General features: G+C 37.7%; 1 protein-coding gene across 2 annotated transcripts in view; it reads left to right on the top strand.

Annotated features, from left to right (window-relative positions):
* Window positions 1-27,041, top strand: part of LAMA5 (laminin subunit alpha 5) — a 269,906-nt gene that overhangs the window by 151,416 nt on the left and 91,449 nt on the right. For both annotated transcript variants that reach the window (XM_053706887.1, XM_053706808.1), the window contains 13 exons: window positions 7,261-7,403; window positions 7,484-7,590; window positions 8,553-8,706; window positions 9,773-9,933; window positions 10,385-10,493; window positions 10,586-10,683; window positions 10,767-10,974; window positions 13,968-14,094; window positions 14,471-14,610; window positions 14,691-14,806; window positions 15,420-15,628; window positions 15,771-15,975; window positions 17,416-17,560. In XM_053706887.1, coding sequence (XP_053562862.1) covers window positions 7,261-7,403; window positions 7,484-7,590; window positions 8,553-8,706; window positions 9,773-9,933; window positions 10,385-10,493; window positions 10,586-10,683; window positions 10,767-10,974; window positions 13,968-14,094; window positions 14,471-14,610; window positions 14,691-14,806; window positions 15,420-15,628; window positions 15,771-15,975; window positions 17,416-17,560 — 1,922 coding nt within the window. The remainder of the gene's footprint in view (window positions 1-7,260; window positions 7,404-7,483; window positions 7,591-8,552; window positions 8,707-9,772; window positions 9,934-10,384; window positions 10,494-10,585; window positions 10,684-10,766; window positions 10,975-13,967; window positions 14,095-14,470; window positions 14,611-14,690; window positions 14,807-15,419; window positions 15,629-15,770; window positions 15,976-17,415; window positions 17,561-27,041) is intronic.

Below are 27,041 nucleotides of genomic sequence, written 5' to 3'. Positions count from 1 at the left end.
CAGCAAAGCTGGTCACATGATCCCTCCTAGGCTCCGCTTTCCCCAGTCATTCTCTTTGCCGTTGCACAGGCAACATCTCCACGGAGATGGCTCAGAGTTTTTTGGTGTTTAAATGTAGTTTTTATTCTTCAATCAAGAGTTTGTTATTTTAAAATAGTGCTGGTATGTACTATTTACTCTGAAACAGAAAAGAGATGAAGATTTCTGTTTGTAAGAGGAAAATGATTTTAGCAACCGTTACTAAAATCGATGGCTGTTTCCACACAGGACTGTTGAGAGGAATTAACTTCAGTTGGGGGAAACAGTGAGCAGACTTTGGCTGCTTGAGGTATGACACATTTCTAACAAGACTTGGTAATGCTGGAAGCTGTCATTTTCCCTATGGGATCCGGTAAGCCATTTTCTTAATTTTCAATATAAGAATACAAGGGCTTCACAAGGGCTTTAAAGACTGGTAGACATTTTTCTGGGCCAAAACGATTACTATATAAGCATGTTTAATGGTTTATAACTTAAGAGAGTTATTTTAATCTTGGCAAATTGTTAAAAAAAAACGGACAGGCACTGTATTGGACACCTTTTTCACTGGGGGCCTTTCCTAGTCATAGGCAGAGCCTCATTTTCGCGCCACTAATGCGCAGTTGTTTTTGAGAAGCAAGGCATGCAGATGCATGTGTGAGGTGCTCAGATCCACTGAAAAAGCTTATTGAAGGCGTCATTTGGTATCGTATTCCCCTCTGGGCTTGGTTGGGTCTCAGCAAAGCAGATACCAGGGACTGTATAGGGGTTAAATGTAAAAACGGCTCCGGTTCCGTTATTTTAAGAGTTAATGCTTTCAAATTTGGTGTGCAATACTTTTAAGGCTTTATGACACTGTGGTGAAATTTTGGTGAATTTTGAACATTTCCTTCATACTTTTGCGTATATTCAGTAAAAAAGTGTGTTCAGTTTAAAATTTAAAGAGACAGTAACGGTTTTATTTTAAAACGTTTTTTGTGCTTTGTTACCAAGTTTATGCCTATTAACATGTCTGAACTATCAGATAGACGATGTTCTGTATGTTCGGAAGCCAAGGTTCCTATCCATTTAAATATATGTGATAAATGTGACAAACAAAGTAGGGACAATGATACCACTGATAATAATGTTGCCCAAAACGATTCCTTAAGTGAGGGGAGTAAGCATGGTACTGCATCATCCCCTTCTATGTCTACACCAGTCTTGCCCACTCAGGAGGCCCCTAGTACATCTAGTGCGCCAATCCTCCTTACTATGCAACAATTAACGGCTGTAATGGATAATTCTATTAAAAACATTTTAGCCAAAATGCCCACTTATCAGCGAAAGCGCGACTGCTCTGTTTTAGATACTGAAGAGCATGAGGACGCTGATGATAATGGTTCTGACATGCCCTTACACCAGTCTGAAGGGGCTAGGGAGGTTTTGTCTGAGGGAGAAATTTCAGATTCAGGAAAAATTTCTCAACAAGCTGAACCTGATGTTATTACATTTAAATTTAAATTGGAACATCTCCGCGCTCTGCTTAAGGAGGTGTTATCTACTCTGGATGATTGTGACAATTTGGTCATTCCAGAGAAATTATGTAAAATGGACAGGTTCCTAGAGGTCCCGGTGCCCCCCGAAGCTTTTCCTATACCCAAGCGGGTGGCGGACATTGTAAATAAAGAATGGGAAAGGCCCGGCATACCTTTTGTCCCTCCCCCTATATTTAAGAAATTATTTCCTATGGTCGACCCCAGGAAGGACTTATGGCAGACAGTCCCCAAGGTCGAGGGGGCGGTTTCTACTCTAAACAAACGCACCACTATCCCTATAGAAGACAGTTGTGCTTTTAAAGATCCTATGGACAAAAAATTAGAGGGTTTGCTTAAAAAGATGTTTGTTCAGCAAGGTTACCTTCTACAACCAATTTCATGCATTGTTCCTGTCACTACTGCAGCGTGTTTCTGGTTCGAGGAACTAGAAAAGTCGCTCAATCAAGCATCCTCTTATGAGGAGGTTATGAGCAGAGTTCAAGCACTTAAGTTGGCTAACTCTTTTACCTTAGACGCCACTTTGCAATTAGCTAGATTAGCGGCGAAAAATTCAGGGTTTGCTATTGTGGCGCACAGAGCGCTTTGGCTAAAGTCTTGGTCAGCGGATGCGTCCTCCAAGAACAAATTACTTAACATTCCTTTCAAGGGGAAAACGCTGTTTGGCCCTGACTTGAAAGAGATTATTTCAGATATCACTGGGGGTAAGGGCCACGCCCTTCCTCAGGATAGGTCTTTTAAGGCTAAAAATAAACCAAATTTTCGTCCCTTTCGCAGAAACGGACCAGCCTCAAGTTCTACATCCTCTAAGCAAGAGGGTAATACTTCTCAAACCAAGCCAGCCTGGAGGCCAATGCAAGGCTGGAACAAAGGTAAGCAGGCCAAGAAACCTGCCACTGCTACCAAGACAGCATGAGATGTTGGCCCCCGATCCGGGACCGGATCTGGTGGGGGGCAGACTTTCTCTCTTCGCTCAGGCTTGGGCAAGAGATGTTCTGGATCCTTGGGCGCTAGAAATAGTCTCCCAAGGTTATCTTCTGGAATTCAAGGAGCTACCCCCAAGGGGAAGGTTCCACAGGTCTCAATTGTCTTCAGACCACATAAAAAGACAGGCATTCTTACATTGTGTAGAAGACCTGTTAAAAATGGGAGTGATTCATCCTGTTCCATTAGGAGAACAAGGGATGGGATTCTACTCCAATCTGTTCATAGTTCCCAAAAAAGAGGGAACATTCAGACCAATCTTAGATCTCAAGATCCTAAACAAATTTCTCAAGGTTCCATCGTTCAAAATGGAAACCATTCGGACAATTCTTCCTACCATCCAGGAAGGTCAATTCATGACCACGGTGGATTTAAAGGATGCGTATCTACATATTCCTATCCACAAGGAACATCATCGGTTCCTAAGGTTCGCCTTTCTGGACAAGCATTACCAGTTTGTGGCACTTCCATTCGGATTAGCCACTGCTCCAAGAATTTTCACAAAGGTACTAGGGTCCCTTCTAGCGGTGCTAAGACCAAGGGGCATTGCAGTGGTACCTTACTTGGACGACATACTGATTCAAGCGTCGTCTCTACCTCAAGCAAAGTCTCATACGGACATTGTCCTGGCCTTTCTCAGATCTCACGGGTGGAAAGTGAACGTAGAAAAAAGTTCTCTATCTCCGTCAACAAGAGCTCCCTTCTTGGGAACAATAATAGACTCCTTAGAAATGAGGATTTTTCTGACAGAGGCCAGAAAATCAAAACTTCTAAGCTCTTGTCAAGTACTTCATTCTGTTCTTCTTCCTTCCATAGCGCAGTGCATGGAAGTAATAGGTTTGATGGTCGCGGCAATGGACATAGTTCCTTTTGCGCGAATTCATCTAAGACCATTACAACTGTGCATGCTCAGTCAGTGGAATGGGGATTATACAGACTTGTCTCCGACGATACAAGTAGATCAGAGGACCAGAGATTCACTCCGTTGGTGGCTGACCCTGGACAACCTGTCACAAGGGATGAGCTTCCGCAGACCAGAGTGGGTCATTGTCACGACCGACGCCAGTCTGGTGGGCTGGGGCGCGGTCTGGGAATCCCTGAAAGCTCAGGGTCTTTGGTCTCGGGAAGAATCTCTTCTCCCGATAAACATTCTGGAACTGAGAGCGATATTCAATGCTCTCAAGGCTTGGCCTCAGCTAGCAAAGGCCAAATTCATACGGTTTCAATCAGACAACATGACGACTGTTGCGTATATCAACCATCAGGGGGGAACAAGGAGTTCCCTGGCGATGGAAGAAGTGACCAAAATAATTCAATGGGCGGAGACTCACTCCTGCCACTTGTCTGCAATCCACATCCCAGGAGTGGAAAATTGGGAAGCGGATTTTCTGAGTCGTCAGACATTTCATCCGGGGGAGTGGGATCTCCATCCGGAAATCTTTGCCCAAATAATTCAATTGTGGGGCATTCCAGACATGGATCTGATGGCGTCTCGTCAGAACTTCAAGGTTCCTCGCTACGGGTCCAGATCCAGGGATCCCAAGGCGACTCTAGTGGATGCACTAGTAGCACCTTGGAGCTTCAACCTAGCTTATGTGTTCCCACCGTTTCCTCTCATTCCCAGGCTGGTAGCCAGGATCAAACAGGAGAGGGTATCGGTGATCTTGATAGCTCCTGCGTGGCCACGCAGGACTTGGTATGCAGATCTGGTGAATATGTCATCGGCTCCACCATGGAAGCTACCTTTGAGACAGGACCTTCTTGTTCAAGGTCCGTTCGAACATCCGAATCTGGCCTCACTCCAACTGACTGCTTGGAGATTGAACGCTTGATCTTATCAAAGCGAGGGTTCTCAGATTCTGTCATTGATACTCTTGTTCAGGCTAGAAAGCCTGTAACTAGAAAAATCTACCATAATATATGGAAAAAATATATCTGTTGGTGTGAATCTAAAGGATTCCCATGGAACAAGATAAAAATTCCTAAGATTCTATCCTTTCTTCAAGAAGGTTTGGAGAAAGGATTATCTGCAAGTTCTTTGAAGGGACAGATTTCTGCTTTATCTGTTTTACTTCACAAAAAGCTGGCGGCTGTGCCAGATGTTCAAGCTTTTGTTCAGGCTCTGGTTAGAATCAAGCCTGTTTACAAACCTTTGACTCCTCCTTGGAGTCTCAATTTAGTTCTTTCAGTTCTTCAGGGGGTTCCGTTTGAACCCCTACATTCCGTTGATATCAAGTTATTATCTTGGAAAGTTTTGTTTTTGGTTGCAATTTCTTCTGCTAGAAGAGTTTCAGAGTTATCTGCTCTGCAGTGTTCTCCTCCTTATTTGGTGTTCCATGCAGATAAGGTGGTTTTGCGTACTAAACCTGGTTTTCTTCCGAAAGTTGTTTCTAACAAAAATATTAACCAGGAGATAGTCGTGCCTTCTTTGTGTCCGAATCCAGTTTCAAAGAAGGAACGTTTGTTGCACAATTTGGATGTAGTTCGTGCTCTAAAATTCTATTTAGAGGCTACAAAGGATTTCAGACAAACATCTTCCTTGTTTGTTGTTTGTTCTGGTAAAAGGAGAGGTCAAAAAGCAACTTCTACCTCTCTCTCTTTTTGGCTTAAAAGCATCATCAGATTGGCTTATGAGACTGCCGGACGGCAGCCTCCTGAAAGAATCACAGCTCATTCCACTAGGGCCGTGGCTTCCACATGGGCCTTCAAGAACGAGGCTTCTGTTGATCAGATATGTAAGGCAGCGACTTGGTCTTCACTGCACACTTTTACCAAATTTTACAAATTTGATACTTTTGCTTCTTCTGAGGCTATTTTTGGGAGAAAGGTTTTGCAAGCCGTGGTGCCTTCCATCTAGGTGACCTGATTTGCTCCCTCCCATCATCCGTGTCCTAAAGCTTTGGTATTGGTTCCCACAAGTAAGGATGACGCCGTGGACCGGACACACCTATGTTGGAGAAAACAGAATTTATGTTTACCTGATAAATTACTTTCTCCAACGGTGTGTCCGGTCCACGGCCCGCCCTGGTTTTTTAATCAGGTCTGATGATTTATTTTCTCTAACTACAGTCACCACGGTATCATATGATTTCTCCTATGCAAATATTCCTCCTTTACGTCGGTCGAATGACTGGGGAAGGCGGAGCCTAGGAGGGATCATGTGACCAGCTTTGCTGGGCTCTTTGCCATTTCCTGTTGGGGAAGAGAATATCCCACAAGTAAGGATGACGCCGTGGACCGGACACACCGTTGGAGAAAGTAATTTATCAGGTAAACATAAATTCTGTTTTTCGGTTTCATGTCCCTTTAAGATATCTTGATGTCTCATGTTTATGGTAGCATCTATTCTAAATTCTTTCATTTTATTGAGGGATACTTATTTATCAAGTAGCTTCCTCCTATTCATAAAGTACAAAATTACTTTTCCATCTGGATACTCAAACTACCCGAATCGGAAAAACAGGAAAAGATCAAAATGTTTAGAAAACTCACATTACAATAATAATGGTTCAAGTCTGTCAATGTGATTAATATAAAAATAGGCTGTATAGATGATAAAAATATATTTACAATAAAAAGTGCATCTTCACTTCATGCAAGGATTAAAGAGAAAATTATTTGTCATTGTATAATCAAAACTGCAAAATTCTTGTCACTTAATGGACCTCAAACTCAAGAATTTATCATATATAGGAAAGGGCACTTTTTTTTACACATTTTAAAATGATTGTTAACATGAAAAAGCTGTTTATTTTGGGACTAGCATGAAGGACCTAACTTGTCCATAGGATTACAGCTCATTTGTTGATAAAAAACAACTTCCACTATTTTATTGATGTACAATGACAGATCTCCCAAACAGGTTTGCAAGAATGTTATCCATTTGCAAGAGCACCACTAGATGGCAGCACTGTTTCCTGACATGTGCTGCTCCAGATGCCTACCTAGGTATCTTTTCAACACAGAATATTATGGGAATGAAGCAAATTTGATAAAATAAGTAAATTGGAAACTTTTTTAGAATGGTATTCTCTGTCTGAATCACAAAAGACAATTTTTTGTTTCATATCCCTTTAAGCGTTCATGATTCAGATGGATAATGCAACTTTAAGAAACTTTTCTATTATCAGCTTTACTTCATTCTTTTGGTATACTTGGTTGAAAAGCATAACTAGATAGGCTCAAGGGCATCAGGGGTTAAAATGTGGTTATATGCTGGCAACAGTACCATAATAAAATGCTCTAATATATTAGATCATTTCCTTTTAGACTTTTTTTTAAGTTTCTCTCAGAAGTGCTAATACATTGTGTACTTAATTTTCCTCTATTCTTGGCCTTTATTTTTCTCTTCGTCTGTTTGCTATTATGTATACACCCATAATCTGCTAGTGGCTTCACATTATGAGAGATATCTTTTTACATAAAGTGACAGCTTTCAGTGCTGGTTGATTTGCTGCTGTCTCTTTAAATGTTCCTCCTTAGGCCTATAAGGCAATTTATTTCTACATTCCTGTAATAGTGCTTTCTTGCAACACAGTATTTTTAATGTTTAATTATACCCCATGTTTATGAATATTCTGTTTATTTATTTCTTTATGAATTGATTGAAGCAAGTGAATAGCCATTAGAGCACTCTCATGTTTACTAACTTTGGATGTTACTGAACATTTTAAACAATGTACAAACTTATTAACAGCAGATATTTCTGCCCCCTCCCCTGCAGGCTCTGAACAGACCAAACAGATTGTCTTCCCTCCCAGCACTGAACCAGCCTTTGTCACCGTCCCACAGAGCACTTTTGGGGAGCCATTTGTTCTCAATCCCAACACGTGGTCGGTGGTAATCGAGGTGGAAAATGTTTTGCTGGTGAGTTGCTGCTTCATCTGGAAACATTGTAGCAATTTGTATATTAACTCCTAGCCTCACTCTGCCCTTTTATTTTATAGGATTATCTAGTTCTTCTGCCCAGTGCATATTATGAGGCACCGATTCTTCAGGTGAAGGTCACAGATGCCTGTACTTACTCGCCAACTCCAGAGCAGAGCAATCAAAAGTAAGATAATGGCATCATCCATGGTTGGAACTCCAAAGGAATTGTATTTAGGGAAATACTGCTCTCAGGTCTTCTTCTTTGATACAGAAACAAACTACAATTCTGTTTTATAAACAGAAATATCCAGAGCCAAGAATCTGCGTATAGGAACACAGCAGGTTATAGGACACATAATAATTACATTTATTTAAAAATCACAAATATTTTTTTTTTTAGGATGTAAAATGAAAGTATGTTTTTGTAATCATTTTAATTTAGTTTAATTGATAGAAATCAGTAAACCTGTTTTTGAAGTTTTTACTTTTTTCATAATTTTTAAACCTCCAAATGCATAATACATTTCTTTAATCATAATTTAATGGATGGGCAATATATATATATATATATATATATATATATATTATATATATAGTTCCAGGATGAGCACTCTCACTTCAATTTCATCAGCCAGGGTGCTAGTAGATAATAGCTAATGGTAACAAAAACTTGCACTCACTGGACCCCTTCAAACACCAAGGGGTCCAGTGAGTGCAAGTTTTTGTTACCATTATATATATATATATATATATATATATATAGTCTGAATAGGAATAAGCACTCTCTGGATTTCAAATCAACAAATATTTATTCGGCAGTGACGTTTCGGGGCATTCACCCCTTCCTCAGAATGCCCCGAAACTGCCGAATAAATATTTGTTGATTTGAAATCCAGAGAGTGCTTATTCCTATTCAGACTGTACATTCCGTTAGGCACCCTGGTCTGTGTCTGGGTTGGCAAGTGCGAGTGCACTACTTTGAAGCCTATATATATATATATATATATATATATATACACACACACACATTTAAAATGTATTTTATTAATATTGAAATTAAGAATTTGTATTACTAAATGTAATGTTTTGAATCTATGTAATGATTGTCTTTAAAAAGTTCTAATTTCTCTCTTTTTTTTTTAACAGCTGCCTTCTGTACAAATACCTTTCTCTAGATGGTTTTCCATCTTCACAAGGTAGTGATGGAATCTGCCGCCTGGATAACAGCCTACCCAGACCCTGTCAGACGGAACATATCACAAGCAGGCACCCAGCCATGGTTCTCTGTTCTGGAAATGATGTAAGTATTATTCTCAGGTACTTTGAAGATTGAAAGCTGTCAGCACAATGATATCTTGGACACTCATGGAAGCTTTCAAATTAGGGATATTTCAAATTTGTAAAAAATGTGTAATAAAATACTGTGCTCCAAAGTCCAACTGAAATTAAAAGGATATAGTCCCAGTATGGAAGGAGTCTTGATGGATAAGGGAAACCTCAAATAAATGAGAAAGAAGTATATCGCGAAGTTCTGTGATGTTCAGGTGTAAATGGACCTTACTCACGTGTAAGAGAGCTATGTCTGAGCTCTCATGTAATCAGCATGCGAGTATATATTCCCTCTGTGGTAACAGACAGTTCAGTCACTTCAAGTTATAAAATGTAATTATAAAATAAATAAAAATTATAAAAAGCGATACAGGACATACACGGGTCAGTGCAGTAAGTCTTACAGTTTAGCAGCTCTACTGGTGCAAACGCTAACAAACATTCAGCAAATGCAACCAATTCTGGAGCCGGTGTGAACAAGACTTTTCTACAATTTCTTTGACTTTTTTAGTAGTAATGTCCTTTCTTTTTTATTAATTTTATAAATACATTCATACATATACTTCTTTCTCATTTATGTGAGGTTTCGCTTATTCGTCAAGACTCCTTCCATATTGGGACTATATCTTTTTAATTTTAGTTGGACTTTGGAGTACAGTGTTTTGTTACACATTTTTTATTATTTGATTGGCACTTTATTCTTTGTGTATTTACAATATTTTTGTGATATTAATTTGAGTATATTATTTAAAATATGTAGGTTTTGAAATAAAGTGATGTTGGCATGATTGAATATAGTTCAGTTACAATAGAATGGGTGAATTATTAAACACATTTTCTGTGAGTGCAGGATTGGACCTCATTATAGTGATATATACTGATAGTTGATTTACTTTATTGTTTTATATATACATATATATACAAAGACAGTGGGTGCAGATTACAACATCAAGTTATGAGTTACAGTATCATTACTAGACTGAGATAAAAAAAATATATTAGCCATCATTGTTAAGTTCATGGATCGTGTTTTTCAGGTGGACATCCAGTTCCGCTTGCCTGTCTCCCATCCGGGCCGTTACGTCCTTCTGGTTGAGTATGCTAATGAAGAGGACATGCAGAGCGCTAGTGTTGTTGTAAATTCTCCCCAACTCACACCCCAGTATGGATTGATTAACTTCTACCCATGTAAATACAGGTCAGTGTATATAAACATCAGCAAAATGATGTGCATATTTTCTTTAAATTCCTATTTGAACAATGAACTACAGAGTTGTAATACATGTTTTATCTATTCCCACTCAAATCACAATAAGCTGAAATTTTTTGTTAGCTGCCTTTCATTTTTAACACACAAATACATATTGGTAGTATATATTATTCCCTCCCACCTACAGTACACTATAATGAGTTAAAAAGCTGGTGACTGCTGTGTTCCCTTGATGTTAAATGATAATGGTTTGCATTTGGTTGAGTTCTATATTTGAGTGGTTAACTGTAAGTTACAGTGTACATAGACTGCATTTCACACCCACGTCATATAGGCAGAAGATACCAATTAGACACTGGCAAGATGTTTTTCAATGTCCATCTCTGTATCAACATTACTTTTTTATTTATTTTTTTACATTCTATCCTTTGTGTTATAGCTTCCTGTGCCGTGGTGTGGGTCTCGATTCTCATCACAGAGTGGCTGCTTTTGACATCACCACAGAAGCTAACATTCGCTTTACGGCAGATAGGGCGCAGTTTTACTTGGTGAGTTTCTGTCTGTAACATAGCATTATGCCGATCACTAATCTGTGCCATGTCCAATTCCCTCATCCTTCTATTTACTCTTGTTTTAACAGTGGAAGGTCTACCTAATACCCTTTGACCAGTTTACCATGGAATATATTGAACCACGTGTACACTGCATGGCTGCTCACGGATCCTTCTCTCCTCCCAGGTAAAAAGAGATTTGTGCTGCAGTCTTATGTGCTCTCATTTTCTTTATAATTCCTCATTCTGATGTTTTTTCTTTGCCCTTAGTGGATCATGCGTGCCCTCAAGGTTTCAGAAGCCATCACAGTCAATAGTGTTATCAGAAGGGAACACTGGAACTTTTCAAGCTGGTGTTCCCCTTTCTCCAGGGTCCCAGAAACCCACTACAGATGGTCACACAGAGCCATCACAGCCAGGACCTCTACCACCAACAGCTGTAGATGCCCCCAAGCTAATCTACCTACACCCATCTCAGGTATGTAACCACTGCAGAGTAATGACTGTCTGACAATTTACATATGCACAAAGGGCCAGGTTACAAGTGGAGCGCAAACATTTGCCCCCGAGCAATAAGGGGTTTACCGCAGGTTACCACTCGTATTGCAAGTTGAAAGTAAACTCAATCACTTGAGTGCAATGACGATTTACGCTAGAATGATTACTGCAACTTCAGAGCTAATTGTTTTGCAAAACTAAAAAGTTAAGCAAAGCACATCAAAAATACATTACAAAGTATAGTTATACTCATAATAACACAATCTAAATATTGCACACAAAGGTTATAAGGACTCAAATATATGAGATCTCAGGTGTTAGAAAAAATAAGGCAGGGAAAGTGCTTCAACATTGAAATACATACATGTCTAAAGATGTATATGTATGCAGAATATGGCAGAATATGTTCTAAGTATTTCTAAATAGATATCTCTATATATTTATATCTGTATATACCTATACCTATATGTAATCATCTATATATATATATATATATATATATATATACATATATATATAGGTAAAGATATATATTGTACCAAAATACAATCATATATATATAGAAATATGTATTTGTGAAGAACAATGGAATGTGAAATATTCATATTTTCATGTCGGTTTAGGGCACATGAGAATATGTAATTGGGTTTGCAAGTTAGTAGGGTGTTAGGGTTTTTTCCAATTTTTTTTCTCCATTGACTTTTATAATGGAATACATTAACGCTCACGCGGTATTCTAAATTAATCTTTTTGCTTACTCCTAGTGCAATTAACGCTCGATCAGGAGTGTTAATTAGCGCTCCACTTATAATCTGGCCCAAAATAATTCAATTTAATATATTCAGTTGACTAGGCATAACTAAATTGAGTCCTCAAAGCAAAAAAAGAGATTGATACTGCCAAAACAAAGTTTAGTACAAATAGTAATATTAAGTATAAATAACTTAAAATATATAATAAATGGACAAATCCATATACAGGGAGTGCAGAATTATTAGGCAAATGAGTATTTTGACCACATCATCCTCTTTATGCATGTTGTCTTACTCCAAGCTGTATAGGCTCGAAAGTCTACTACCAATTAAGCATATTAGGTGATGTGCATCTCTGTAATGAGAAGGGGTGTGGTCTAATGACATCAACACCCTATATCAGGTGTGCATAATTATTAGGCAACTTCCTTTCCTTTGGCAAAATGGGTCAAAAGAAGGACTTGACAGGCTCAGAAAAGTCAAAAATAGTGAGATATCTTGCAGAGGGATGCAGCACTCTTAAAATTGCAAAGCTTCTGAAGCGTGATCATCGAACAATCAAGCGTTTCATTCAAAATAGTCAACAGGGTCGCAAGAAGCGTGTGGAAAAACCAAGGCGCAAAATAACTGCCCATGAACTGAGAAAAGTCAAGCGTGCAGCTGCCAAGATGCCACTTGCCACCAGTTTGGCCATATTTCAGAGCTGCAACATCACTGGAGTGCCCAAAAGCACAAGGTGTGCAATACTCAGAGACATGGCCAAGGTAAGAAAGGCTGAAAGACGACCACCACTGAACAAGACACACAAGCTGAAACGTCAAGACTGGGCCAAGAAATATTTTTCTAAGGTTTTATGGACTGATGAAATGAGAGTGAGTCTTGATGGGCCAGATGGATGGGCCCGTGGCTGGATTGGTAAAGGGCAGAGAGCTCCAGTCCGACTCAGACGCCAGCAAGGTGGAGGTGGAGTACTGGTTTGGGCTGGTATCATCAAAGATGAGCTTGTGGGGCCTTTTCGGGTTGAGGATGGAGTCAAGCTCAACTCCCAGTCCTACTGCCAGTTTCTGGAAGACACCTTCTTCAAGCAGTGGTACAGGAAGAAGTCTGCATCCTTCAAGAAAAACATGATTTTCATGCAGGACAATGCTCCATCACACACGTCCAAGTACTCCACAGCATGGCTGGCAAGAAAGGGTATAAAAGAAGAAAATCTAATGACATGGCCTCCTTGTTCACCTGATCTGAACCCCATTGAGAACCTGTGGTCCATCATCAAATGTGAGATTTACAAGGAGGGAAAACAGTACACCTCTCTGAACAGTGTCTGGGAGGCTGTGGTTGCTGCTGCACGCAATGTTGATGGTGAACAGATCAAAACACTGACAGAATCCATGGATGGCAGGCTTTTGAATGTCCTTGCAAAGAAAAGTGGCTATATTGGTCACTGATTTGTTTTTGTTTTGTTTTTGAATGTCAGAAATGTATATTTGTGAATGTTGAGATGTTATATTGGTTTCACTGGTAAAAATAAATAATTGAAATGGGTATATATTTGTTTTTTGTTAAGTTGCCTAATAATTATGCACAGTAATAGTCACCTGCACACACAGATATCCCCCTAAAATAGCTAAAACTAAAAACAAACTAAAAACTACTTCCAAAAATATTCAGCTTTGATATTAATGAGTTTTTTGGGTTCATTGAGAACATGGTTGTTGTTCAATAATAAAATTAATCCTCAAAAATACAACTTGCCTAATAATTCTGCACTCCCTGTAAAGAGGGGAGGTTTAATATATATTTTTAGATGTATTTACAATTGGACTTGGTCCTTACTCATATATGAGCATAAAATCAGTAAGAGCAAACGTCAGTTCCATATTATTTGTTCATTTTACAACAAATCTAAAAAGCTGGTCCTAAATTATCCCTCAGATTAACTATGTGCATGCCATGAATTCCGTAATATCTTTACTGTGAATGATGTTTTTGTCTTACTCTGGTAGTAGATGGTGAATATGTCTGGTGCTTTTAACATAGACGATAATGCACAGTATGTTATTAAAACCCATTGTAGATTAAGAGATTGTATGCTTGAAGAGAAATACCATTAGTAATTTAGGATATTTTTAAGAAGCACTGATTTAGCCAATGTTTTAAAAATATCTATAGCTCATTATGTATTTTTTCTCTTCCTCTACTTTGTTTTGTGCTATATCAGCCGGTTGTGGGCTATAATGGTCGAATTCCGTCTCCAGGGCGTTTTGCCTTCATTGTACATTACTATCAGCCTTCCCACCAAACCTTTACTATCGACGTTACAGTCCATGGAGGTCGTTTATGGCAAGGCAAGTATACTCCCAGCTTGTTATACCTTCTTGATTATGCAGTTCTATGGTATTTAAGGGTCCTTTAAGCAATTTTTACAGACAGACCATAATACAACAAACAGTGATCATATTGTGTTAATTGCAGTGACAATACATTTTGCTTATTTTAATCTTAATTACTCTGCAAGTTGTTGTAGCTTTATCAATAATAGTTACCTAAGGAGAAGATCTAATGAATCATTTTTCAATTTTCCTTTTCTACTGAAACATAAGGTTCACAGTTAGTGAGGTCATAAACAAGGGTCAGAATGGATACAATTTAGATAGATTTTATGAATTTAAAAAGAAAGTTCTACAAAGGAAGTTTCAACTCATATTTGTTATTTGTTTTAAGGTTCGGCAAATGCCTCGTTCTGTCCTCATGCTTATGGTTGCCGCAGTTTGGTCGTGTCTGAGAACCAGGTCATTTTTGATGTGAATGATAATGACCTGTTTGTGACTGTGCGTGTTCCCAATGGGCGGATAATTTGGCTGGTAGGTTTTTATTATGTGAAAACCAAACCTTTTATCCCCACACTTGGTTAAGCCTATGTTGTATTTGACTATTTGATTAGGAGTATGTTTTGGTGATACCTGAGGACAGTCACAGTTCCAGCTACCTTGTGGAGGAGCCTTTGGATAAATCCTACAACTTTATCAGCCAGTGTGGAGCCAACAGCTTCCAGACAAGGTAAGCATTGTTGTACAGATGTGTAAGTTACCATTTTCACATAGATGATTGTATTTGTCATATAGGGAACCTAAAGCAAGTGTTACTACAAAACAGTGCAGTGTTGGTGCTAGAAGTGTTTAGTTTATATTTGTCCATCTACATTAGAAAGACGTTTTGCTAAAATAAACAGGCAATCCATTTATCTGCATTAATGAATTCTGAATATATTCCTGATACATTTTTATAGCAATACATAAATATTTTTGTAAAGTTATACCGTAAAGGGTAGCACAGAGATATTTTTGTAAAGTTATACCGTAAAGGGTAGCACAGAGATATTTTTGTAAAGTTATACCGTAAAGGGTAGCACAGAGATATTTTTGTAAAGTTATACCGTAAAGGGTAGCACAGAGATATTTTTGTAAAGTTATACCGTAAAGGGTAGCACAGAGATTATCTACCTAATCTCTTTATTTCTAACTGTTTACTATTCACAGTGCCAATATTTTTCCTCTTTTTTTTCTAAGTACATTTTTATAGCAAGTAGTGAATAGCTTGATCAAGTGATTTCTATTAGCTGCAGATGGACCTCATTACAAATGTATTCAATATTTCCATATTCTTATTCCAGTCCAGCTTCTTCAAAATTCTGCAGAGACTCTGCTATTTCACTCTCTCTATTTTACAACAATGGCGCCCAGCCTTGCAATTGCCATGAGGTTGGAGCTCTGGGTACCTCCTGTGAATCATATGGGGGACAGTGCTCTTGCCGTCCCAATGTCATTGGAAGAGATTGTTCCCGCTGTGCTACAGGCTACTGGGGCTTCCCCAACTGTCGTCGTAAGTGTCAGCCAACATTCTGTTTGTACAGTGGTGTATGTGACCAAATTCACAGCCAAATGTAAAATCCCTGTGATTTGCACCCTTTAGTTTTAACTGTTTATGGATCCGTTCATTTATTTTTTACTTTTATCTTCTCTAGCATGTGAATGCGGCTCCCGTCTGTGTGATGAGGTGACTGGTCAGTGTATCTGCCCACCTCGCACTGTGAAACCAGAGTGCACAGTGTGTCAGCCCCAGACATTTGGGTGCCACCCATTGATTGGCTGTGAGGAATGTGACTGCTTAGGAATCGGACTTCAGAATGTGACAGAGCCAGGATGCGATATACAGACTGGGCAGTGCACGTGAGTGAGAAATGTAGCTGGTGGTGAAAGTGAGCTTATTTATTTTCTGAACTGGGAGACTGATTAATTCCTTACCAATTTCAAATTCCACGTCAGATCATGGGCGCCACCTCCATGGAATTTTGGCAGTATATTCTGGAAATAACAGACAATTAATTTGGCATGCCTTGGCTAAAGTTACAAGCCTATCTTTAATAAGTTTAGTAAAACAAAAAAAACGAGAAAAAAAATGAAAAAAAAGCAATAACCTCCTTTTTTAAATGGTTTTGGTTTATAGAACACTTAACTTCCTTGTATGTAATTATATTATAATTGTTAATAGTTTATTTTTTTAAATAGTACATTTATAGTATAAATTCTTTTTACTTTGTATACTAAAATACAGTTATTTTATTTAAAAAAAAAGTTCCAATTATGAGTTGTAAATCTGGGAGGTGTTTATGGAAGCTAGTGGATAGATCCAATAAAAGAGACAATAACATTTACAGTTTCCGGATGCTTAAACCCCATTACTAAAATGAATACACTGGATTAGTTTTATGGCAGATGGCTGTTCAGTATGTGAACTTGGGTGGCCTTTTGCATAGTGTGGTCTTACAGAGGAAAACACCTTGGAGTTGTTAGAGGGGGCGATGCCAGGATATGGGACAATAAAAAAAGTACAATAAAGCTTATGTGCTATGAATCCTAACAACAACTATAGCTCATCAAGTAGAATGTTGTATTTAAAGCTAAATTTGTTGAGGGAAAAAAAATGCTGTAAAAGGAATATAATGAACCAAAAATTCTAATTATTCATTTTTCAATTAAAACAAAACAAAACAGATTTCCGGGAGTTTTATGTTTCTTTTTATCAAGCACTGATGTCTGATGTTTTACAATTCTTAAACACTCATTCTTTAAAGGGATATGAAACCCCCCCAAAAATATTTTGTGATTCAGACAGAGCATAACATTTAAAAAAAGTTTCCAATTTACTTCTAATATCACATTTGCTTAGTTCCCCTATCTTGTGCTCTTGCAAATGCATAATATTCTTGCAAAACTGATACCATATAGTGCTTCAGAAATGGGCCAGCTCCTAAGCATATGTCCCTCCCTTTCAACAAAAGATACCTTGAGAACGAAGAAAAATAATAGAAGTAAATTAGAAAGTTGTTTAAAATCGCATGTTCCATCTATTTCATGTATCATGATAGAAACATTGTGGGTTTCACATCCCTTTAATCATTTTTACAGATTTCTTCATGTCGCGCTTAGTGCATTTCTGACGCATTGCAATCTCTACAAAACTGCCAAAAACACAAACAGAATGGGATTTTTCTAGACAGGGTTGTTTTTGCTTCAGAAGGATCATGACTCTTTATAGATTTGTAGTCAATTCTCAGATACGATTTGCTGTGTCGTTACCACTTCTAATTCAGCGATTGGCTTCTACAGGTGCCAACCAAATATTGTGGGTCGTCGGTGTGAAAAATGTGCCGCTGGATTTTATGGCTATCCCAACTGCAAACCCTGTGATTGTAACCAGGCAGGAACGGAGCCCACCATCTGCAACCCAGTCTCTGGGCAATGTCACTGCAAGGTCAGTGAAACTCACCCATTCATCTGAGTAACATTTCAGCAATTTATTTAAAGAGGCAGTGAACACCTTGTAAATACCAGACATTTCTGTTATCCTGCTATAGAATAACATATCAGCCAAGTCTTAATGATTTCAAACATATTAAAAGGACAGTCTACTTAAAAAAATGTATTGTTTAAAAAGATAAAAGATAATTCCACAGTTTTGCATAACCAACACAATTATATTAATATACTTTTTACTTCTGTGATTACCTTGTATCTAAGCCTCTTCTGACAGCCCCCTTATCTCAGTGCTATTGACAAACTTGCATTTTAGCCAATCAGTGCGGACTCCAGCATAACTCCAAAGGAGTGAGCACACTGCTATATGGCATACATGAACTAGCACTGTCTAACTGTAAAAAACTGTAAAATTAACTGATATAAGAGGCAGCCGGCCTTCAAGGGTTTAAAAATCAGCCTATGAGCATACGTTGCTTACAACAAAAAATACCAAGAGAACAAAGCAAATGTGATGCTAAAAGTAAATTGGAAAGTTGTTTAAAATTGCATGCCCTATCTGAATCATGACATTTTAACTAGACTGTCCCTTTAACATAATTTTTACTGCAATTATTTTATTCAATAGCCAAACTCCACCCACCATTTGCCTCATTTAGAGGAGCCAATCTGGGCTTTAGTCTGCAGACAGCAAGCCTAGTCATGGTCATATTGTTAGTATAAAGTACTCTGTTTTGCAGTTGTTATCAATTAGAGCCAGTTAGGCACAGATATGTAACATAGTTAGCCTTAAGAAGTCAGCAGGTGCTTTTTTTATGTTCTGAGAATTAGAGATTGCTAAATTTTCAGCGCTAAATTACATTAAAAGGGGGGGAAATAAATTAGGAAAATGTATTGCTAAATTGTTTCATTACACATAACTAAACATTTTATATAAAAATCTCTGGGTGTCTACTGTCCATTTAAACCTAACAACCAGTCAATTGCTGAAATCAGAAGATTGTTGGTTACTATATTGCTAAATGTTCTAATATGACTCCAGTGAGACAAATTTCTCTTGATTCACTTAAACATGGTACAGCTGTCCAAATCTTTGTCCTCTCTGTAGGATAACATAGTGGTTTTGTGAGAGCTGTCTCACTAACAAGTTCTTTGTATAATTAGTGAACCTAGGGGAGTGACTGAACATCAAAATATGGTCAAGTTAGTCTCTCACAGCAGTCCCACAGATTCACTAAGTATTCGGGGAACTATCCAGTGAATCAATTCTTATTGATTCAAAGCCTTTGCAGTGTATTTACTAGTATTTGGAGCATTTCTTCAAGTTTTGATGAGTCTGCTCTGTAGCATAAGATAGGAGAGGTTTGCCTCAGTGCTATGTTCCCTAAATCCTTAGTGAATGTAGGTCAATGCAGCATTCCTTATTACAGGTACCGTTTAACTAATGCAAAACATGTGACTTCTCTTTTGTGATTGTTATCAGATTTTCTTTAATCCAGTAGCACCATTTTGTTCAGTAATTGTTCATTTACAAATATATAGTTTTACAATTGTTAAAGGGGAAATTAAAGTATGTTTTGCATGTGCATTGTATGTATCAAGAATTAAGCATTACATCTTAAAAGCATTTAAAGGGACATTATACACAAATTTTCATATAACTGCATGTAATAGACACTACTATAAAGAATAATATGCACAGATACTGATATAAAAATCCAGTATAAAACCGTTTAAAAACTTACTTAGAAGCTCCTAGTTTAGGTCTGTTAAAAAGGTAGCTAGAACACCCACTTTAAGTGGGAAATAACACCCCCCCCCCTCCTCTGCATATGAAAAGACTCTTTAAACAAACAGTAGCAAGCTGGATTAGGTATACCTCAGTATTCTCCTAAAACTTTGGGGCTTGGTTAGGAGTCTGAAAATCAGATCAATGTTATTTAAAAATAAGCAAAACTATACATTTAAAAAAAAACAAAACTTTATGCGCTATATAAATGGATCATCTACAAAACATTTATGCAAAGAGAAATCGAGTGTATAATGTTCCTTTAAGTATCCCCTTAAAGGCCAGTTAATTAAGCCAAGATGATTGAGCCAAGGTAATTAAGCCAAGATTAGTTAATTGAGCAAAGATGCTAATTCACTTATCTTAAACTGCAGCTTTAGCCTCCCTTAGTGGAGGGGAACAATGGTATCTTCTTTAACCCCTTAGTGACCAGACCACTTTTCAATTTGTTGACCATCTGGGACCAAGGCTATTTTTGCATTTCTGCGATGTTTGTGTTTAACTGTAATTTTCCTCTTACTCATTTACTGTACCCACACATATTATATACTGTTTTTCTCGCCATTAAATGGACTTTCTAAAGATATGATTATTTTCATCATATCTTATAATTTACTATAAAAAAAAATATAAAATATGAGGAAAAAATGAAAAAAAAATGCACTTTCTAACTTTGAGCCCCAAAATCTCTTACACATCTACAACCACCATAAAATACCAATGCTAAACAGTTTCTAAATTTTGTCCTGAGTTTATAAATACCCAATGTTTACATGTTCTTTGCAAGTTATAGGGCAATAAGTACAAGTAGCACTTTGCTATTTCAAAACCATGTTTTTTCAAAATTGGCGATAGTTACATTGTAACACCAATATCTGTCATGAATCCCTGAATAACCCTTCAAATGTATATATTTTTTAAAAGAAGACAACCTAAGGTATTAAACTTGGGGTATTTTGACTTTTTTCATGCAACCATTTTACCACCAATCTATGCCAAAGTTTGGGGGGGAAAAAAAAATAATTTGATTTTTTGACAAAATAGCAATTTAAGAATACATTTACTGATAATATTAAGGGTTACTGCCAAATAACACCCTCATATGTCTTCAGCAGCATCTCCTGGGTACAGTGATACCACCCATGTATAGGTGTGTCGGGTTCTCAGGGGGCTAAAAGCTCTTATTTTTAGGGAGCGCATTCCAGTTTTTCAACTTGGAATTTTCACATAGGTCATCATGCACCCATGTCCTATTTGGGACATTTCTGAAGCTGGTCAATGGAATTTACCCCCATCAAACCATATATTTTTGAAAAGTAGACACCCTAGGGTATTTCAAATGCTTGTATTTTAACACTTTCCATGCACTAATTCAACCACCAGTCTTTGTCAAACTTTTGGGTAGTCATTATTTTGTGTTATTTTTCACACACATTGTACTTTAGGCATGGATTCTCAGTTCCTGTTATGTGTTACTGCCAAAAAAAACCTCAATATGTGTTTAACAACATCTCCTGAGTACAGTGATACCACCCATGTATAGGTGTGTCGGGTTGTCTGGGGGCTAAAAGGCCTTAATTTTAGGAAGCGCATTCCAGTTTTTCAACTTGGAATTTTCACATCGGTCATCATGCACCCATGTCCTATTTGGGACATTTCTGAAGCTGGCCAATGGAATTTACCCCCATCAAACCATATATTTTTGAAAAGTAGACACCCTAGGGTATTTCAAATGCTGGTATTTTAACACTTTCCATGCACTAATTCAACCACCAGTCTTTGTCAAACTTTTGGGTAGTCATTTTTTTGTGTTATTTTTCACACACATTGTATTTTAGGCATGGATTCTCAGTTCCTGTTATGTGTTACTGCCAAAAAGCACCTCAATATGTGTTCAACAACATCTCCTGAGTACAGTGATACCACCTATGTATAGGTGTGTTGGGTTCTCTGGGGGCTAGAAGGCCTTATTTTTAGGAAGCGCATTCCAGTTTTTCAACTTGGAATTTTCACATCGGTCATCATGCACCCATGTCCTATTTGGGACATTTCTGAAGCTGGTCAATGGAATTTACCCCCATCAAACCATATATTTTTGAAAAGTAGACACCCTAGGGTATTTCAAATGCTTGTATTTTAACACTTTCTATGCACTAATTCAACCACCAGTCTTTGTCAAACTTTTGGGTAGTCATTATTTTGTGTTATTTTTCACACACATTGTACTTTAGGCATGGATTCTCAGTTCCTGTTATGTGTTACTACCAAAAAAAACCTCAATATGTGTTCAACAACATCTCCTGAGTACAGTGATACCACCCATGTATAGGTGTGTCGGGTTCTCTGGGGGCTAAAAGGCCTTAATTTTAGGAAGCGCATTCCAGTTTTTCAACTTGGAATTTTCACATCGGTCATCATGCACCCATGTCCTATTTGGGACATTTCTGAAGCTGGTCAATGGAATTTACCCCCATCAAACCATATATTTTTGAAAAGTAGACACCCTAGGGTATTTCAAATGCTTGTATTTTAACACTTTCCATGCACTAATTCAACCACCAGTCTTTGTCAAACTTTTGGGTAGTCATTATTTTGTGTTATTTTTCACACACATTGTACTTTAGGCATGGATTCTCAGTTCCTGTTATGTGTTACTACCAAAAAAACCCTCAATATGTGTTCAACAACATCTCCTGAGTACAGTGATACCACCCATGTATAGGTGTGTCGGGTTCTCTGGGGGTTAAAAGGCCTTAATTTTAGGAAGCGCATTCCAGTTTTTCAACTTGGAATTTTCACATCGGTCATCATGCACCCATGTCCTATTTGGGACATTTCTGAAGCTGGTCAATGGAATTTACTCCCATCAAACCATATATTTTTGAAAAGTAGACACCCTAGGGTATTTCAAATGCTTGTATTTTAACACTTTCCATGCACTAATTCAACCACCAGTCTTTGTCAAACTTTTGGGTAGTCATTATTTTGTGTTATTTTTCACACACATTGTACTTTAGGCATGGATTCTCAGTTCCTGTTATGTGTTACTACCAAAAAAACCCTCAATATATGTTCAACAACATCTCCTGAGTACAGTGATACCACCCATGTATAGGTGTGTCGGGTTCTCTGGGGGCTAAAAGGCCTTAATTTTAGGAAGTGCATTCCAGTTTTTCAACTTGGAATTTTCACATCGGTCATCATGCACCCATGTCCTATTTGGGACATTTCTGAAGCTGGTCAATGGAATTTACCCCCATCAAACCATATATTTTTGAAAAGTAGACACCCTAGGGTATTTCAAATGCTTGTATTTTAACACTTTCCATGCACTAATTCAACCACCAGTCTTTGTCAAACTTTTGGGTAGTCATTATTTTGTGTTATTTTTCACACACATTGTACTTTAGGCATGGATTCTCAGTTCCTGTTATGTGTTACTACCAAAAAAAACCTCAATATGTGTTCAACAACATCTCCTGAGTACAGTGATACCACCCATGTATAGGTGTGTCGGGTTCTCTGGGGGCTAAAAGGCCTTAATTTTAGGAAGCGCATTCCAGTTTTTCAACTTGGAATTTTCACATCGGTCATCATGCACCCATGTCCTATTTGGGACATTTCTGAAGCTGGTCAATGGAATTTACCCCCATCAAACCATATATTTTTGAAAAGTAGACACCCTAGGGTATTTCAAATGCTTGTATTTTAACACTTTCCATGCACTAATTCAACCACCAGTCTTTGTCAAACTTTTGGGTAGTCATTATTTTGTGTTATTTTTCACACACATTGTACTTTAGGCATGGATTCTCAGTTCCTGTTATGTGTTACTACCAAAAAAAAACTCAATATGTGTTCAACAACATCTCCTGAGTACAGTGATACCACCCATGTATAGGTGTGTCGGGTTCTCTGGGGGCTAAAAGGCCTTAATTTTAGGAAGCGCATTCCAGTTTTTCAACTTGGAATTTTCACATCGGTCATCATGCACCCATGTCCTATTTGGGACATTTCTGAAGCTGGTCAATGGAATTTACCCCCATCAAACCATATATTTTTGAAAAGTAGACACCCTAGGGTATTTCAAATGCTTGTATTTTAACACTTTCCATGCACTAATTCAACCACCAGTCTTTGTCAAACTTTTGGGTAGTCATTATTTTGTGTTATTTTTCACACACATTGTACTTTAGGCATGGATTCTCAGTTCCTGTTATGTGTTACTACCAAAAAAAACCTCAATATGTGTTCAACAACATCTCCTGAGTACAGTGATACCACCCATGTATAGGTGTGTCGGGTTCTCTGGGGGCTAAAAGGCCTTAATTTTAGGAAGCGCATTCCAGTTTTTCAACTTGGAATTTTCACATCGGTCATCATGCACCCATGTCCTATTTGGGACATTTCTGAAGCTGGCCAATGGAATTTACCCCCATCAAACCATATATTTTTGAAAAGTAGACACCCTAGGGTATTTCAAATGCTGGTATTTTAACACTTTCCATGCACTAATTCAACCACCAGTCTTTGTCAAACTTTTGGGTAGTCATTTTTTTGTGTTATTTTTCACACACATTGTACTTTAGGCATGGATTCTCAGTTCCTGTTATGTGTTACTGCCAAAAAACACCTCAATATGTGTTCAACAACATCTCCTGAGTACAGTGATACCACCCATGTATAGGTGTGTTGGGTTCTCTGGGGGCTAGAAGGCCTTATTTTTAGGAAGCGAATTCCAGTTTTTCAACTTGGAATTTTCACATCGGTCATCATGCACCCATGTCCTATTTGGGACATTTCTGAAGCCGGTCAATGAAATTTACCCCCATAAAACCATATATTTTTGAGAAGTAGACCCCCTAGGGTATTTGAAATGCTGGTATTTTCACACTTTCCATGAACTTATTTAACCACCAGTCTTTGTCAAACTTTTGGGTAGTCATTTTTTTGTGTTATTTTTCACACACATTGTACTTTAGGCATGGATTCTCAGTTCCTGTTATGTGTTTACTGCCAAAAAACACCTCAATATGTGTTCAACAACATCTCCTGAGTACAGTGATACCACCCATGTATAGGTGTGTTGGGTTCTCTGGGGGCTAGAAGGCCTTATTTTTAGGAAGCGCATTCCATTTTTTACACTTCCCATTTTCACATCTCATGCACCCATGTTCTATTTAAGACATTTCTGAAGCCGGCCAATGTAATTTACCCCCATAAAACCATATATTTTTGAAAAGTAGACATCCTAGGGTATTTCAAATGCAGGTGTTTTAACACTTTCCATACACTAATTCAACCACTAGTCTTTGTCAAACTATTGGGCAATTATTTCTTTGTGTTATTTTTCACATACATTGTACTTTAGACATGGATTCACAGCTCCTGTTATGTGTTACTACCAAAGAAGACACCAATATGTGGTCACCAACATCTCCTGAGTTCAGTGATACCACCTATGCATAGGTTTGGTGGCTTGTTTGGGCGGTGCAATGCCAAATGTCTGACATGTGTTTGTGATTTTTTTTCACATTTAACATATTTTCTTTGCCTATCGTCTTTTTTTGGGGGTCTTTTAACATACCCCAATTTATTTGTTTTCCATAAATGTAATTATATTTAAAAATTTGACCCCCCCAAGGTATTATACATGGAGTGGTTTGATGACTTTGATGCAACCGTTTTAGCCCAAAAAATTGGAGAAAGTATATGGTGGTAATTTTTCAATTTTCATTGTTACAGACACATTGCTTTTTTACTATGATTTAGGAGAGACTGTTGTAAGTTATTGCAAAAGAATACTTCAGGTTGTTTTCTGCAAGGAACCCTGAGTACACCTATGCCCCCCATGCATAGGTTTGCCAGGATTTTGGGAAGGTTATGTTACATGATTTTAGTTATTAAAAATGAGAGTATTTCTTCTGATAGGCCTATCTTTAGTTTGGGGCCTATCACATACCCCACTTTTATTTATTGCATTCAAAGTGTATATTTTTTAAATGTTGACACCCCAAGGTATTGTATATGGTGTGCTTTGATGCCTTTGAAGCAACCGTTTTAGCCCAAAAAATTGGAGAAAGTATATGGTGGTAATTTTTCAATTTTCATTTTTACAGACACATTGCTTTTTGACTATGATTTAGGAGAGATTGTTGTAAGTTATTGCAAAAGAATACTTCAGGTTGTTTTCTGCAAGGCACCCTGAGTACACCTATGCCCCCCATGCATAGGTTTGCCAGGATTTTGGGAAGGTTATGTTACAATTTTATGACTTGTGATTTTAGTTATTAAAAATGAGAGTATTTCTTCTGATAGGCCTATCTTTAGTTTGGGGCCTATCACATACCCCACTTTTATTTATTGCATTCAAAGTGTATATTTTTTAAATGTTGACACCCCAAGGTATTGTATATGGTGTGCTTTGATGCCTTTGAAGCAACCGTTTTAGCCCAAAAAATTGGAGAAAGTATATGGTGGTAATTTTTCAATTTTCATTGTTACAGACACATTGCTTTTTTACTATGATTTAGGAGAGACTGTTGTAAGTTATTGCAAAAGAATACTTCAGGTTGTTTTCTGCAAGGCACCCTGAGTACACCTATGCCCCCCATGCATAGGTTTGCCAGGAGTTTGGGAAGGTTATGTTACATGATTTTAGTTATTAAAAATGAGAGTATTTCTTCTGATAGGCCTATCTTTAGTTTGGGGCCTATCACATACCCCACTTTTATTTATTGCATTCAAAGTGTATATTTTTTAAATGTTGACACCCCAAGGTATTGTATATGGTGTGCTTTGATGCCTTTGAAGCAACCGTTTTAGCCCAAAAAATTGGAGAAAGTATATGGTGGTAATTTTTCAATTTTCATTTTTACAGACACATTGCTTTTTGACTATGATTTAGGAGAGATTGTTGTAAGTTATTGCAAAAGAATACTTCAGGTTGTTTTCTTCAAGGCACCCTGAGTACACCTATGCCCCCCATGCATAGGTTTGCCAGGATTTTGGGAAGGTTATGTTACAATTTTATGACTTGTGATTTTAGTTATTAAAAATGAGAGTATTTCTTCTGATAGGCCTATCTTTAGTTTGGGGCCTATCGCATACCCCACTTTTATTTATTGCATTCAAAGTGTATATTTTTTAAATGTTGACACCCCAAGGTATTGTATATGGTGTGCTTTGATGCCTTTGAAGCAACCGTTTTAGCCCAAAAAATTGGAGAAAGTGTATGGTGGTAATTTTTCAATTTTCATTTTTACAGACACATTGCTTTTTGACTATAATTTAGGAGAGACTGTTGTAAGTTATTACAAAAACATACTTCAGGTTGTTTTCTGCAAGGCACCCTGAGAACACCTATGTCCCCCATGCATAGGTTTGACAGGGGTTTTGGTTAAAAAAAAAACAGGCCCAATTTTAGAAAAAAATAGAGTAGTGAAATGTAAAAATCTGGCACAGTAAAAGTAAAAAAAACATCTAACTGTAAACATAACCAAAAAAAAAATATATATATGTAACAGCAAATGTATTTATTTTTTTAAAAATTGACCATTGTATGGTACCGCTTGAAGCAGTCCCCAATGCAGAGTGCAGGCTGTCCAGGGCAATCAGGACAGTAATATATGGTGTCCCTTCTCTTCCCCCTCTTGGTACAGACTCTGCATTTTTTTTGTGGTTTCTGCTT

Source organism: Bombina bombina, chromosome 1, assembly GCF_027579735.1.
Source record: "Bombina bombina isolate aBomBom1 chromosome 1, aBomBom1.pri, whole genome shotgun sequence".
Lineage (NCBI taxonomy): Eukaryota > Metazoa > Chordata > Amphibia > Anura > Bombinatoridae > Bombina > Bombina bombina.
The sequence above is the reverse complement of the archived record's forward strand: the minus strand, read 5'-3'. Positions and strand labels throughout refer to the sequence as shown.